The sequence below is a fragment of the Euprymna scolopes genome, chromosome 13 (assembly GCF_053919585.1).
Source record: "Euprymna scolopes isolate OS-2025 chromosome 13, ASM5391958v1, whole genome shotgun sequence".
Classification (NCBI taxonomy): domain Eukaryota; kingdom Metazoa; phylum Mollusca; class Cephalopoda; order Sepiida; family Sepiolidae; genus Euprymna; species Euprymna scolopes.
Window position 1 is genome coordinate 1,287,415 of NC_136494.1, and position 17,449 is coordinate 1,304,863.

Below are 17,449 nucleotides of genomic sequence, written 5' to 3' on the forward strand. Positions count from 1 at the left end.
GTATAGAGGGTTTCCCCTCCATTGACTGGTACAAATTATCTTAAGTGCAGTATCTGCCGGAACAGATGGTATTTATTTGCTCCCCCACCGAGCAAATTAGGCACAAGGCCAATTTTTAATGTGAGGAGTGAAGGGAGGGGGAAGGGAAAAGGGGACCAGCTCCCGAGAGGTGGGAAATGGGAGCTGGTTAAAGGTCAGGCATGTGGGGTTGCCCCCACATCTGGTCTTTGCTAGTCATAGCTAGTCATAGCTTGCAGTATCTGCCGGAACAGATACTACACTTTGATCTTGACCAAAAGGAATGAATAAAAGCGACCTACGTGTGACTCATTACTTCCGGGTGTAAACGTCACAGTCTAAAAGTAATAATTAAAAAAAAAAGTAAATGTAAAATAAATGTAATACCAACTTAGGTTAACTAAGTAAACAGTACAATTAAAACAGTTCTATTAAAACAAATAATTACTAAGATCTAGGTAATTGTTAGTCTCATTGTTATGGTTTTAAAGAAAAAAATGTGTAAAAAAAGTTCTGCTTTTGTGAGTACGTGTATTTCTTTTAAATTACATAACCTTTTTATTTTATTATTTATATCTCTTTTAAATTTATATATTTTGTTAGTAAACTGGAAGAAATTCAGTTGAATAAAACCTTGTTCGTGTTCTTTACGTTAAACTCATATTTTTATAAAAGGTTCATCCGGTTTAAAGAAAGCACTAAGTTTAAATAAGACTGGAAATAACTAATTCAATATATAAATAGAAAAATGAAATAAATATAAGCTTTAAGTCTTAAGATAGTAATAATCAAAATGTAATAAATTATTTGTAGTTCAAATCTATGATAAGACAGGCTTTCGAAATAGGCTCGACCAGAAAGATTAAATTGGAACGAAATTATAATCTCCGTGCCATTTTCAAAACAACCCCACAAAAGTAACGGTATCCTAGTTGGTTAAATGACAATGGTTGTAAGAAAAATGTAAAAGAAAATGCGCTTATCTGTTTATTTTGACCTGTTTTATTTAATTAAAAAAAAAATTGGCTATAACTGGAAGAGAGCGTTATGTTTTGGGGGTTGTTTAAAAAATAGAATGGAAATAAAGTTAGTTCCGTTTTAATTGTCTTTAATTGCGGCAAGCGCTAACAAAATCGAAAAATCATTGTTTACATTCGAAATGTTAACTTTTATAGGTTTACAGGTTTGCTGACAAGGCTGGGGGTGTTTAATACAATTATTTTACTAAATTGATTTTTTTCATTTAAAAATAAAATTATTTCTTTTTTAATAAAGTTTTATTTTAAAATATTTGTTTTTGTTTATTTATATAAAATTACGATAGTTGAATTGTATTCTTTCAATTATATTGGCAAGTAAAATATAAAAGATTAAAACGGAACGAAATTGAAATTTCCATTACATTTTCAATACAATCCCAAAACAAAGCTTTCCTCGCCAATGAATTGTTTTGATAATATACGTAAAGTGAAATAAATCGAATATAAAATTAAATGAAAATATATTAAATAATTAAATGTTAAATAGATTTTGTAAATAGTACAGTTGAAATGATTAGAATATTTCCAATATGTAATAAGGTCGAGGTAATTAGTTAAAGAGATTTAATATAATGTGATATGCAAATGAGCATAAGTCATTCGATATGGGGGTGGTTTGTAGACTAGTATAAAAAGAAATTAGGCAAAGATTCTTATGTCTCCTATAGCAGAAACATCCTAAAATGGGTTCTAATGTTTCTCTACCAGGAGAGATCTACCCTCTTACCTCCTTTCGTTGATGATGGAGAGCTGTACACACAGACAGAAACACACGAACCGTATTACTTTATAAAAATATAGATGGCGATTAAGCTACACTGAATATTCCGCGTTTCATCCACTCTAGGACTCTTCAGGCTTATGTGCATAAGCCTGAAGAGTCCTAGAGTGGATGAAACGCGGAACATTCAGTGTAGCTTAATCGCCATATATATTTTATAAATTACTAACTAGCTCTACCTACGTATTGAGCAATTTTGAAGTAAATACTTAAAGTTTACGCATAAATCTATACTTTCGTATATTCATTTTATGTGAGTAAATTAAGTAGTTTAGTAAATATATGACTTTTTCACTTTGACATTGGTTTTTAATCAAGCTTTTACAAGAATTATAAAGTCAAAGGATTTCACAAAGTCAGAATACACTGTGATGTCATAATAGAAGCTTTCCCTTTCAAAATTATTTACATCAGTCCATTGATCTCACCACTTTTATCATTCACTCATAATCACATCATACACATAATAACAATGTATGTAATATATATGAAATATATAACGGGAGTGTGTGTGTATATATTTTTTCATCCAGCCCTCTCCCTCCCGATCTCACAAGTTAATGATTAAAAAAAATATGCTGGATGAATTTATATAATGTATTTAAGATAATCTATATATCTATAAAAGTGGAAGTGTCTGTCTGTGTACATTTCCCTACGCAATAACTGTCAATTTTCAGTCTACACACTCGAAATTTGATATACAGGGTACTGAGATTTGAGAAAATCTTTGGAAGTGGTTTTCGGCCAGAAATTTGGCTGTTACGTGGTCAACGTTCAACGATTTGACCTTTGAGAACTCTACCAAACTCCTCCACCAATTTTGGGTCTAAATACTTGAAATTTTAGATATAGGTTCCTTGGACATGAATCTAACTTAATAACTTGATTTGAGCCCAAAACAATAAATGTTAAGAGGTCATAATAGGAGTCAAAGTTAAAAAAAAAATTGACCTCTGCGGTCTCTACCAAATTACCGAAGACAATTTCTGGTGTAAACATTTGAAATTTTACATAAAGGGTATTCAGAGATAGGGCAAGTTTTTTTTAATCGGTTTGGGTCGAAAATTTGAGCTACCAAGATATAAATGTATGTATGTTTGCATGTCTGCCTAAAACTTTCGACAGAGGCGATGGATTTTCACAAGATCAGTATCGTTTTGAAGCTTGACCCTTCAGACAACAAACACCGGAAAATAGGCTAAAAACATTAATTTCTTCACCCTCAACTGGGCACTTTTCAACAGGGAGCGGTTGCTTTTTTTTTCGCCGATATTTTCGAAAGTCATCCCCTCTTTTCGATTGTCTAGCCTTAATTTAAACCTACGTCACTTCCGGTTTGCCGGTAATCGTAACAACAAAGACGTCACGTTTTTTTCACATTCTTTTCCTCCTTCGCGGTACAGGTTCGAGCCTGCCTTCCTACTACCACTTTTTTTTTTTTTTTTTTTTTTTTGCTCCACAGACACCTCCAAACACCCGGGCAACGCCGGGCACCCATACTAGTTGAAAAAAAATAAAAAAGAATCTTTTCTATTTTTTTTTTTTTTTTTTTTGCTTTCTATACTGATTTATATGTTATGTATTAATTTTTTTTTTTTTTTTAACTTTCCAGTTTTTTTTTTTTAATTTTTATTTTTACTTCACTAATTCAGATATTAAATATTAACATTCATGTGAATAATTTTTTCCCCATCGTTTTGGATAGAGAATGTACAATCATAGATTAACAGTTGACAAAAGATGGGGGTTTTTGTCTTTGATTTGCTTAAACAAACATGTAGTGTTAAGAGGATTAATCCATTATGATAGATGAGATAAATAAAATAAACTAAGATTACATATCGTTCGATTCAATCGATCACAATTGATTACTTATGAAAACAAGATGAAGGGTAGAAATGAAAAATGATGAGAAACAAATTACTTTTCTCGTTTCTCATCTGGAGAGACTCACAACTGGAATCGAATATCTGAGTTTCAGAATTTTTTTTAGATAAGGATTCATAATTTGGACCATTATTCTCATCTTCATTATTATAGTCACATCTATGTGCGCCTTGTTGCATTCAGAAACCTATACAGAATTGCAATCTAAATATAGATATAAGTTTTCCGATCTCCACAAAAATTTCCAACTTCGACTATTAAGTTCCTAAGTTCAAAAAGATGGACCTGAAGAATGTTGGAGGTTATTTGTATTATTTGGATTCTTCAGACTACTGTTTTCATCTTGAGTATCATTTTCACAACGTTTTGGTAGATGTAACCTCTGACCTTCTTCAGGTGTATCATTGCACCATGGATCCTTGTGGAAGGACCTGTAGCGCAATGGTAGAGTAATTGGAAAAATCAATTGTAAATGTGATATTCTCCTGAAGGTTGAAGTGCGGGTGACTGAAAAATACAATATAACCCCTATCCAGTCATGGCTGATGGAACAAGACCATACTACCCCCATAAAGTAAATAAAGGGTTCCATTCGAAATTACATCCAAATTTCCGGAGTTTGACAAGATACACATGAAGGTCGGAGGTTACATCAACCAAAACGTTGTGAAAATGACACTTAAGAACAGTAGTCCAAACAATCCAAATAACTAATCCTCATCTCAAAAATTCAGAAACGTCGGGGGTTACATTGGTCGAAACATTGTGAACATAACAACCAAGCAGAAGATAATAGTGCCCACTTACTTGCCTCTTCACGAGGGCAGACTTAGACGAGGTCAGTTTTCAATGTGGGAAAAGTCCAGCCCCCGCCTCAAAAAAAGAGGAGGGAAAAAGAGGAGGGGGTTCTGGCTTGGGACAAAAATTAAATTATTTCAGGCTAGAAAGAGAACAGAAGAGATGAAGTGTGGTATCAGAACAAAAACTACATTTTGTTCCAGTAGTCTAAATTATCCCATCAAATATCCGATTATTCCTACATGAAATTAGGAAAAAAATTATTTTTAAATAATTTCAATTCTCGAAAATATCTTTCAAAAACAAATCAATGTTCCTCATCTTATTTCCCCAATGTAATTTCTTAACTTTAACATTGATTGAAGTTTAGAAAACCAAAAAGATTTTACACAGTTAGAATATATTGTAATGCCATAATACACACTTTCTCTCTTCCTCGCTTTTTTTACATCATTCCATTCCTCTCAAAATAAACGGATCCTGGGATTACAAAACGTTCACTAGAAGAAAATATTAATGAATTTAAACTGAAAATGAGTTCATATATTCGTTCCATCTTTCAGTGCAAGAGACGGTTTAAAAAAAGTAAACAGCTGATCTCGCCCATCTACTGTCCTTGTGCCACATTTAGAAAAGTGCAGTCAATGGTGGGTTTTAAATGCCACCAAAAATAATTCGTTGCATGACGCGTATCGCAGAATGATGAGAGCGCCACTATTAACGGAATAACACATGCTAAAAGTTATGCAGTTTTTATCGCCGGCTTTTGATTGGTTGACAAAGGCAAGGAATATTTCGGTTATTCGTTCGCCCGTGGGGGGTGGGGGCAAACTTAGTTCTCTTACACAGGAAATAAGTCATTTGGAAGGGTGTAACCATTGGCGTCATCAATGAAGTAGACTGTGAGAGGGAGTGAAAAAAAAACAAAAAAACTTAGTGATAGACAAAATAGTATTAAACTTATTTCCGAAAGAAATGGATACTAGACGTAAAAAAAAAAAAAAAAAAAAAAAAAAGGGCACTATGCCAGCTGACTGCCTGAAAAAGGTGCTCGAGTTACCTATAAAATTGTATTTGATGTTACAACCACTTGTAGTAAACGAATAGTATACGTAATACATTTCATCAACAATTCTCATTCATCAAAGATTGTTCCAACAGCTGCTTTGTGTGTTTAAACAAAAAGAATTTAAGTTACTATCGCCTCTCCACGAGGAGGACTTGACGTGACACAAGTTCGGTTTTGATTAAAATCAAGTCCCATACTTCTTTGTCAGCTGATCTAATCTTATATATATGAATGCCCTGGAAAAGTATCTTCTGGTTAATGTTAGCCAGTTTTAAAATATTAAAATATTGTTACTCTGAAAAACAGTCGCGTTGGTTTGCATATATTTAGTTTCAATATAAATATTTCCCGAGTTTATAGAAAAGAACATATTTCTTGAAATGATGTTCTTTATAATTAATTGTTAAAAAAAAAAAAAAAAAAAGTTAAATGAAGACCTATCTCAACCCTCAGAGCAGATATAGTTATATATAGACCAAAAATCAGAATCGACCTACAATCATGTTTTTTGTGTATTCTTCATTTTTTGTTTTTTTTTAATTGGTCTGTTTTCAAATTATTTTAATTAGAGACAACTTATATTTTTTCATAAGTGCCTTACACGTGTTTCGTTGTATTGATGGGTGATATGGTCCATTGTGCTATCAAACAACTCAGAGGAAAATGGATATTACAAATTACACCAAATAGATGAAATAAAAACGGGGAAGTAAATCCGAAGGAAAACGGAAATCCATCAAACACATCTTTAAATTCTTCTATTAAAAGAATCTCTCCAGTTTAAATATTGACAAATTCAGCTTTTTTTTTTTTTCTTTTTACTATAAATACTCGACATTGAGCCTGGTCAGTCAGTACTATATGGGTGACTATTTGGAATATCAGGTGCTGTATATTCTCTCTGATTAGCTCGGCATTATTTTCGGTCGTCCCGGACTTCTCCTTGCCACCGGAATTACAATGTCGATTCAGGAGACGAGTGGTTAGTGATTGCGCAACCCTTGCTTCACAGCTACCTTTACAGGAGATATCCATTGTCTTTCAAGACTGAATGGAGGCGATAATAAGTGTATTTATTTGTATATTTCTTTTAGAAAAGAATTTTTATTTAATCATAGAAAAAATTCGGTGCTTTTATACTTCTCGCAATATATATATATATATATATATATATATTAGTGAAACCTCTATATACGAAATTAATTGGATCCGATCTTGAAATGTTCGTATCCTTAATCCGTTCCAATCCCTAAGCACTTATTAAATTTTATAAGGGTAAAACCAAAATGAAATAAGAGTCAAATAGTACCCAACATAAGAGTTAAATCTCTACATAAGCTATTCATTATTTTACTTTTTCTTTGACATCTATTTAATAAAAAACGACTGAGATAAGACAATTTTTTAATCGTTATTTTAATCATTAGTCATAAGGTCACGACCTCAATCAAATCTATGGGCACGCATGGGCGCGAAAGAAACAGGATTCAAAGTGAAATAGATTTTTTACTTGGCAGTCATCACTTATTAAGGCCCGACGGCAACTCGAGGATAAGGGTTAATGAATGTAATGTGGTAGTGTAGTAGTAGTACTCGTTAATGGTGTAAATTGGGTAGAATTTGATTATTTGCGTGATCGCCATATTTTTTTCTTTGAAAGTAACCACGAGATGTAAACAGAAATATTTTTTATAAACTTCGATTTCTTACTTTATTTTTTGGTGTAAGAAAAGGCTAAAAAGAACTTAGAACGAAGATTATTTTTATTTTTTATATTACATTTTCACCCCAAACAAGGCACATTGATGCAAGGGGATACTATCAGGGACATAAACTACAGGGGTACTATGTGGGGAGTTGAGCAGCAAGATGCCGGTTCACGTTACACTTGAACTTCTGCGTGTCAGTACAGTTGGGGAAGCAGGAACCCGGAAGGGAATTCCAAAGTCTAGCACCAGCGGTTCTGGCGAAGAAACTACTATTAGGGAATCTATGGTAATTTACTAGTTTACTTGACGTGTTTTATTTATTTATTAACAACAACAAAAAAAGGACAATTTTACCATTTGCCTAATCCTTACAGCATTTTTTTAAGAAAAAGATATGCTCTTAAACTTAACATTAAGTTCGGGTGGCAATACAGAAAAAAATTGCAACTATTAGAGGAAAAATCTGGTATTTGTAACGAATGAATGGATATTCAGAGGATTTCAGTACTTTACGAAGTCAGTCCCGAGTATTGAAACTGACCGAGATAGTTTTACGATTTGAAATTCACCTTTTTTCTTGAAGGGACAAAAAAAATATATTTTGAATCATACGTATGCTTAATATCGTCTATCTTTAGATTTTTTTTTCGTGGCTTTCAAATCGTAAACTGCTTCAGGTATTTCCGGGACTAAATAAGTTGACTAAAATCCTCTGGATATCTATTCATTACAAGTACTAAAATATAATTCTGAAATATAAATGGCGTCCATTTTGAAAAATATGAATATAAAAAACAGTCGCGCGTTCTGTCCTTCCTTCGCTATATGGTCAAGAAGTGGGGGATCATTTTACGTTAAATCTACATAGTAAAGTGCCGCCCCCCATTTAAAATAGTTTATTTTTTACCAAGTACTTTCGGGGATTTTGACGTTTAACCAAAAAAAATCGTATTCCATTTTTATTTTCCTGTTGACAGCGTGGGGGCAAAAAATAAAATTTAACCAAGTGTAATCCCCCTCTCCTCTTCAATTTCAGTCTACAAAACGTAAAATTTAATCAATTAAAAATGAAAAAAAATCATTAACATAATCACTTAAATATGTTTACTGTTTATAGATTAAAACTAGATTGATAAAATTGTATGATTACTTTTCGCGTGTTTCTTGTCAACGACCGTTGGATGATTTTTCGGTCGAAATCGTACATTTTATTTATTTATTTATTTTTGCACACGTAAAAACTGTAAATTAATTTGAATTTCGTGGAGAGATTTTGGGTGTTTTTCGTTATTAGAGTGAAAATGGAAAAAAAAATTAATATTACCTATCTACTTTTTATGTCAATTTCAACTAAAAGTAATATTATCTATTACTATTGTCATACGTAATGTGACGATTTCGTAAGTTTTGGATTCCACTGATAATTAAGTAGACAACATTAATTTTTAATGAAGTTCAATGTTTCGATTTTCGATCTATTAACGCTGAAGTGCCGATTTTTGTTACCAAAAACCAACTAGTCTTCATATTTTTATTACCTATTAATAATTAAAATAAGAGTGTTTGTTAATACAATCGATTTTTTAAATGTTTGAAGCGAAAACTGTCATGTCGAAAATAGTAATATATTAAATTATGAAAGTTCATTGAGTAAAAAGTACTTTTATTAAAAGTAATTTTTACGGAAAATGAAGGGCAATTGCATTTTCCCTAGATGTAAACACCTTGAAGATTGCAAGTACAGAGGACACACTTATCTTCTTTTTCGCTAATGTAATGGCTGACGATTTGTTTAAGCCGATAGCGATAGGCTTTCTTTTTTTTATTAACACAAAAGCAGTTGTTCGAATTAATGAATTTTCGTAATATTTGGATATATTACTATTTTCGACATGACAATTACATACTGTTGTTTTGGCTTAAAACATAATAAAAAAAAATCGATCCGTCGACTATTTTAACAAGCACCAAAATAAAAAAAAATGCATTAGCTTTAACAAAAATTACGAAATTAAATCCACTAGAATGCATTTCGGTTTCTTAAGTTATATCTAATCTTTTGTTGGAAATTTGCATGAGATCAAGGGGGTGGTCTTTTTAACTATTACTTTCACTTAACAATTTAATAAATAAAAGAAACTATAAAATTTGAATTTAACTTGAAAATTATATATACATATACCACGGTCCATAAACTGTACAAGCGCCTCAAAAAATATGAAGTATTGTATGAAATAGTCAAGAAAATTTGATCAGTATGTTAATGTAACAAATTTTTTAAGGGTCTAAGATACCCAAAGAGACATAAATAGCGATTTACAACGTTTTTGATTTTTAATGGCTCCAGATAAGACATGAAGTCACTTAGTGCAAGGAGCTAATCCTAATAATAAAAGGAAAGACGCAGGTAGAATCATTTCAAGACAAATCAAAACTGAAAGAGAGCCCACTACCAGCGTTCAATCCCCTGGATCCCACACAAGAACCAAAAGATAATTGCTTCAAAAGTACAATCATTGAAAGAGATGGAAATTCGGAGAGGCTTGTTGTCACTGATACTCTCAGAAACACAACGAGCTATATTAACAGTGATGAAAAATGAATCGTTTGAAAACCGAGTAAAGAAAAAAGAACCTGAGCAAAGTCACTAAAGCACGGCGTGTGTGGTTTGCGAGAGAAAAAAAATCTGGATAGTGTTTTGTTTTTTAGGAGCTAATGCAGAGAGTGATCCGCGCTATCTTTTAAATCGCATTTCCACGTTTAATTAAAGTTTTTTTTTTTATTATTATTATTCAATTGTAAAGTACAGAATAGGTACAAAACACCCTCCCCTCCCCATGTTAAGAATGGCTTTTTAAATAAGGTTATTATTTCAGCACGGATCACTATGCATGAGTACCGTTTTTCAATATAATTGCATGGGTTATTTCCAGTTAAAATCTATTTAGGAATACACACTTAAATATGTAAATTACAAATTTATCCTGATGAGACGACCATATTGGATAACTTGTTATTTTTTTTACAAAATGTTTACATAGAAAATTCTCAATACAAAATTCCAAATAGATTTTAAAAAGGTACTCATGCAGTGCACTTATGTTACCGTGTTAAAATAATGCTATTTAGAAAGTCATTCTTAACATGAAGAGGGGAGAATTTATAACTCTTCTGTACTTTCACCTAATAATTTAATTTAAAAAAAAAGGATAAATTTTTTTACTTGGTTTCCGTCTTAACATTTTCCTTTAAAATGACTTGCCTCAGTTTTCGGGTATGCTGAAAACGAATATCGCATTTAAATTTTCCGCAAATAGTTTTCCGGATATTAAGCAATGTAATTGCTTATGTTAAAAGTGGTGGGGCTGTGGGCTTTGTTGTATACGCACAGGATATCGTAAAATTTGAAAATACTATTTTTTTTTTAATAGCACGGTATCATAAGTGCATAAGCACTGATTGTAGCTCAAAACGATTCCTCATAATTATATTTAAAAAAAAAAATGTTAGATGTCTACGCCGAATTTTGTTTTCCTTGTCAAACCACTCACGCCGTGATTTAGTGACTTTGCGGAACTTGTTAATAACAAATAAAGTTATTTTTTTCCCATCATTTTTAGAAATTAAAAGTAAAAAAAAAAAAAATCGAATAAATAATTTATGATTATTATACGAATATAAAAATAAATTATTTGGACTATTTTATTGCCAACTTGGTTGTTATATTTACAACGTTTCGGCCGACTTTTAGATCTCCAAATTGTACATCCGAAGACCTTCGGGTGCATCTTTTTTTTTAAGAACTCTGAAAAATTATGTACATGAACACATGGCATAATGATTAACAGCGTTGGTTAACAATTACTTCTAAATGACAATCTTCTGGGGGTTCAATCCTTTGTGGACCAGACGATCAACTTAAGAAGTTATAGGAATATTCGGGTCTGTTTTGAACGAATCACATTTAAAATTGTCACCGGCAAATAGTTCTTATATTAACACCTACATTTTTCGATGTATTTCTTATAAATTTACTGGTTGCCATTTTGAATATTGTTGTTTACAAGTCAACTCTGTCTTGTTAATTTGGAGAGGGAAGGGGTCGCCATTGGAGAGTCCCGTCTGCGCAAGGAAAGTTTGTTTTTTTTCCATTCAATTAAAAAAACATTTTTTTTACATGGGGTGGTTCATTTTTATTTTTATAATTTTTTTTTTGCGACGTGCCCCACTGCCCCAGCGTATTATAAACACCCCCCCCAACCTCCCCATGTTAAGATCGGCTTTCGGAACCTCGAAAGCCGTTCTTAACATGGGGAGGTTGGGGTGTTTATTCCGAAAGCCATTCTTAATATAGGGTGGTTTGGGAGTGTTTATACTACGCTGGGCTGGGGCGGGTCGTAAAAATACTCTGGGCGGGGGGTTTCAAATCTCCCTTTCTTTTTCTTACTTTAATGGGGGGGGGTTACCCTAACCCTAAATTAAGTTTTAGTTTATAAGGTCGATTTAGTTCGCTTCGTCTGGCGTAGAAGCCTGGAAACTTTATTTGGCTTTCTCCGTTCATAGTCGGAACTGCTTTACGTCAATTCTGGATATCTATTTCCTAAAAAGTCTGTTGGCAATTTCGTTCAGATTCTCGAGTTCCACTAGAAGATTCCCAAATCCGAAAAGATGCACCTGGAGAAGATCGGGGATTACATCGGCCGAGACAGTATGCATATGATAATCAAGATGAGGACAGTAGTCTGAATAACAACAATTTTAAAAATTAAGTACGTAGAAATATGATTATTGATCGTCGAGTAATAATAATGATCCGTGCTTATATAGATCAAGCCCCATGGCTGCTTATGCTTATTAATATACAGTAATGAAATGCGGCAACAGTCGAAAGGCAACCACACAAAATTAAAATCGTGTCTCTGAAACAAAAATTATTTATATTGCATTATTTTCTAAATGTTTTTATTTTTGTAGTTGTTTTAGTGTTAATTTATAATGTACAAAAAATACTGTTTGTGTGATTGTTTTTTTAAATACTAGAAAACAATGACAAAAACAAAATAGTTCTTGACGAACTGTGTTTTTCGTTTGTTTTGTAAGATTTCTAGGTTGAATTCAAATTTTACGTTATCTTTTTGTTTATTAGATTGTTGGTGCAGGTATGTTTTACTGTCTACTTCGAAAAAGTGGTTAAAAAAAAAATCAAATATATAACAAATAAATGTTACCAAAGGCAAAATAAGTTACTCTTCTACCCAAATGAGTAGGTTTTTCGGCTCGAAAAAACAAGTTCAAAAGGGTACGCGACCACGAGAAAAAGTGGCCACAATGTATTTGTTACACGGCCATTTTTTCTTGTGGTCGCCTATCCTTTGAACTTGATTGTTTTTTCCAGCCGATTAAACATTTTACATTAAGTAAAAACACTACCAGCTAGGTAGAAGAGTAACTAATGCGTTTGCAACATTTATTTACTACATATTTTATTTTTTACCACTTTTTCGAAGAACTGTGGAGTCCAGTCTGTGGACAGTAAAACATACCCGTGGGGCCGTGGGGTGGGGTACTATCCACTTTTGTTACCTTGCTATTTTTTAAAATAGTATTTTCAAATTGAAGTCTTACGATATCTTTATTAAATTATTAGGTGAACGTATAGCACCCTCCCTCCCCATGTTAAGAATGGCTTTCTAAATAATAACGTTATTTAGTCACCACGGTAACAAAAGCGCATAAGTACCGAATACGGATCTAGCTGAAATAAAAAATAAAAAAAAAACGTTATTATTTAGAAACCCTTTTTAATATAGGGAGGGGGTGGGCGTTTTGCAACTTGTGTACTTTCATCTAACAATTTGATACTTTTGCAGAATGGACCGAGGTATTTTTCAGATAGAATTTTTGGTACTTGTGCATCTGTTACCGCGCTGAAATAACGTCATTTAGAAAGTCATTCTTAGCATGGGGAGGGGGGAGGGTGTTTTGTAACTCTTCTGTACTTTCATCTAACAATTTAATAAATAAAAGATACCGTAAAACTTTAATTTAACTTGAAAATTTAAAAAAAAAAAAAAAAAAAGCGATGTAGAAGGATGCACAAGCACTTGATTTTCTAGTGAAATTAAATTTTAAGATGTTTATAAACTTGTTTCTAAATAATAACGTTAATATTTCCGCAATCTGCATAAGTACCAACAAAACAAAAAAATTTTAAAGCAACAATATAAATACATCAGCAAAAATATTTTTGAATTTTTCGTTTTCCGTTTTAGGAAACAGAGTTTCATTTTGTGTGGTCGCCTTTCAATCATCGTCCGCTATGGGAATTGGTTTATACGAGTACTATATTATATATAAAAAAAAATAAATAAATAAATAAAAAATAACTTACTCTTTTTGAATCTGTTCCGCTTTATTTCGCCAGTAATTTATCTCATCCTGAGGCGTGGCGAACCTCATATTGCCGTCGAGGGCTTCCATCTTTCGAGGCAGGATTGTTGTTTTTATTTCCAGCTTTTTTTTTTTTTTTTTAATAGATTAATCAGTCTTTTCTGACAAATTAAACGACGTAGCTTTCAGCCGTCCATGAATAACAGCTATTTGCTCACCGTTGGGGGGAAAAAAAAACGAATTTAACAACAGACAAGCAATGATGAAGACAGAATGAATGATGTTATCAGTGACGCAAACACCAGTAGAATGAAAAACAACAATTATAAAAAGAATTAAATCGACAACCACGTCGGGTGTCGATGAGGCTAACCAATACGCCAAGTGATAGAGAATTATACACTTTAAATATTATCCGCGTGTTAATTTTAGGATAAACTCCAAAAATGTAATGCAGGCCTGGTGAAATCAGGCTGAAAATTGGTCAACAGCAAGCAGAAATCGCCATCACATTCTATGAAAAGTGCGCATGTCTCCAGCTCACTTCCTGTAAGGGGAGATAACTCGTTAGTGCTTGTCAAAATGTGGCTTAGTGATAAAGTTTAGGACTAAATCAGAAAAGTATCTTCTATGTTCTCTGATTGTCAACGACAAATTCGTTGTCTTCGTTTTTTGTCAGCTGATTCAGGACGAATTTGATGCGCTGAATCCAAAAATCAAATTACTTTTTCTCAATTAAATCACGTTTTGGAGATATACACACATGTCATTTTTTACGTTTTTGTTCAAATGTACGAATACGTGAAATCGTTTAGCAGAAGTTGGTAGGGATAAAATGCCATGTGAAATTATTATTTTCATTGAAAATTATTTTAATAATAATAAGTATTAAGGTGTGATAGTTCTCAGTGATTATGTCGAAAAGGGATCAGTTTGAAGTCATAAAACTTCAAAATCCTCCAAAAATTGGTGCTCAGCATATACGAAGAAGGACTAGTCTGTGCAGGAAAAAATGGTGCCTTGCAAAGAAAGGAACGTCTGGTGGACAGAGACAGAATACTCTTCCTACCATTGCACATCAAGCTCAGCTTTATCAAACAGTTATCCAAGGCTCTAGACAAGGATGGTGGATATATTATACATATCCCCCAGTCGTACAAAATAGGAGAAATGATTTGAATTGGGAAAGGAAAAATGAATCGCTTTGAGGAAGGAACGAACAACGCGTTTACTTGAATTAAACGAACTAGGATTTATTTCGTGAAGAAACAAGTGAAAGAAAAGGGTACTACACGTGTTTAGTTTGGCGTGCATCTTTCACTGTTTACTGATGAGGAGGAAAGTCTGTTGTAGTATATATAGAGAGAGAAAATGAGAAAAAGTCAATCCAGGCCATGGAGAGAGAAAGCATATAAGGTGTACGTATGGTCTTTTTCATTTTTGCCCCACATGGTAGCAAGTGGCATGAGGCGCGCGCACGCGTGTGCCTGCCAAAACGGGGACAGCTGGTGCGCCGACCACTCACCTCGGAAGCTGGTCCGAAAAGAAAAATGCTGCTTATTGCTCTTGCTTTTATAACTGTTTCCGGTGGTCTTTTGCGCATGTGTGGATTTCCTTTGAAAGGGGAAGTGACATTGTCCTTGTGTGCGTACGTGTACACGTATGTGAGTATATGTGTGTACGTTAGCGTGTGTGTGTATACATGTGAATGTGAGTGTATGTATGTGAACGTTAATATATCTAGTTGTGTGTACATGTGCACGTATGTTTCTGTGTGCGTATGTATATGACAAGAAATATGGCTTGAGATGTGAACGCATGTTTTTGTGTGAGACTAGGAAAGGCTCCCACAATACTCTCCTTGCTAGGAAAAAAAAATATGCAGTGTATATATATATTTTATTTTTTTTTAAGTAATGTTTTTGGCAATTGACTTTTTGTCCTGTTTTTTTGCTGTTGGTGTGGTTGATTTAAAAAACGTCAAAAACGGAGTGTGTTCGTAAAAAAAGTATTTACTTACGCGTGGAAAAAGTGTTTACTCTTTTTTGTTTTTGCTGACATTTGTTTGTTTGTTTTTTTATTGTGTGCTGACATGTGCAACGAGTTGCTTGGACAGTGAAGTGAATTGTTCGTTTGGGAGGAAAATTTTTGTTTTGTGTTGACATCGTGTGTCAAATTGACGGTATCTTCGCAAGTGAATCTGCGGTAGTGTGTATACATTGTTTGGACGAGCGCTAGTTGCACATTCATTCGTTTCAAACGATTGTGTCCGATTGCCGGCTGTCAACGAAACTTCCAAGTTGTGAGTTTATCAGTGTGCGTGGTGCATCTCAACTCGTATTGTGGATTTAACTTCTTCCTATGTGTTGATAGGGATGTCCTGTAGTTGTTTCTTTGTTGTTGCGTCTGCTGTGCGGGAGAGAATTGCATAGGCCTATGTAATTTTGCTCCTCGCGTTTGTTGCAGGAAACCGTGAAAAATGTTTGTCGAGCTCGAATTTTTTTTTAAATTCGGTATGAAGTCGACAGGTCCGTGTTTATTTTTCTGCCGAGTCTGATGAGGGGTTACGTCATTATTGTTTGTAGTTCGTTGAGGTTCTTGTCGATAGTAGTTCCCTTGTTTTTCTTTGTTGAAATGTTCATTTTTTTCTTTATCAATAAAAATGGGCGTCTCGCTCAAAACAATTCCTTTAAAAAAAAGTAGGGTCACCATGTGTGTTCGTTTCATGTCAGTCGGGCGCCAGTTTGTTGCGGGACTTGTGGTTTAGAAGGAAATGCATGTCCGTCTCACGTTCAGGTGTCACCATTATTAAAGTGGTGCAAATTAGGAATAATGAATTGAATTCAGAAAGAAATGAATGGCGTGTTAAATTGAATTAAACGAACTAGGATTTATTTTGTGAAGAAACAAGTGAAAGAAAAGGGTGCTACACGTGTTTAGTTTGGCGTGCGTCTCTCGCTGTTTACTGGTGAGGAAGAAAGTCTGTTGTAGTATAGAGAGAGAGAGAAAATGAGAAAAAGTCAATCCAGGCCATGGAGAGAGAAGCATATAAGGTGTACGTATGGTCTGTTAGCTTTTTGCCCCACATGGTAGCAAGTGGCGTGAGGCCCACGCGTGCGCGCACCTGCCGAAATGGCGGCGGCTGGTGCGCCGACCACTCACCTCGGAAGCTAGTCCTGTTCAAGGTTAACTCCCACAAACTACTACCACAAACTACCTGCAAAGTTTATGGGTATCAAAATATATTGTTGTATAGTCTATGATTACCACATAAGCCTTGTTATAAAGATAAAAAATATCTGTCACAACTTTTGTCCAAGTATTTTGTGGTGTATTAATGATTCTGATGGTTGCTGGTTTCTATGGTTTAAACAATATGTGCATGTGCTTACCATATCCTTTATTCAATTGTTTATATTGGGCCAATATATAACTTTGTAATGCACTTTTGTATTCCTAGATCTTTTGTAGGGCCTTTGATTAAAGAGTTTGGAACTACTATTCGTGTGCTTTTTAATACTAGTCCCATCACAACTGCTATCTCATCACAAACTGGCATGTATGGCGTTATTGTAGGTGTTATATCTTTGTTTTCTAGCCAATTTTGGTGCCATGGTAACCCATGGTGCCAAATTAATGTATGTGATGTAGCTGGGTTGAACAAAATAGTAGTTTTGCATCAGCCAAGAAAAAAAAAACTTGTAACACAAATTCGTCTGTTAGAAAAATATAAAATTATTATTTTATTTCTTGT

The 17,449-nt window shown here is 33.6% G+C and overlaps 1 protein-coding gene across 7 annotated transcripts in view; it reads right to left on the reverse strand.

Annotated features, from left to right (window-relative positions):
* LOC145291914 (nuclear distribution protein nudE homolog 1-like) overlaps positions 1-14,256 on the reverse strand; it is a 165,578-nt gene extending 151,322 nt beyond the window's left edge. For all 7 annotated transcript variants that reach the window (XR_013869493.1, XR_013869491.1, XR_013869492.1 and 4 more), the window contains exon 1: positions 13,697-14,256. Coding sequence is in view for 4 of the 7 variants with exons in the window: in XM_080137757.1 (XP_079993883.1) it covers positions 13,697-13,785 (89 nt within the window). In the remaining 3 variants the exon portion in view is untranslated. The remainder of the gene's footprint in view (positions 1-13,696) is intronic.
* Between the last annotated feature and the right edge of the window lie 3,193 nt (positions 14,257-17,449).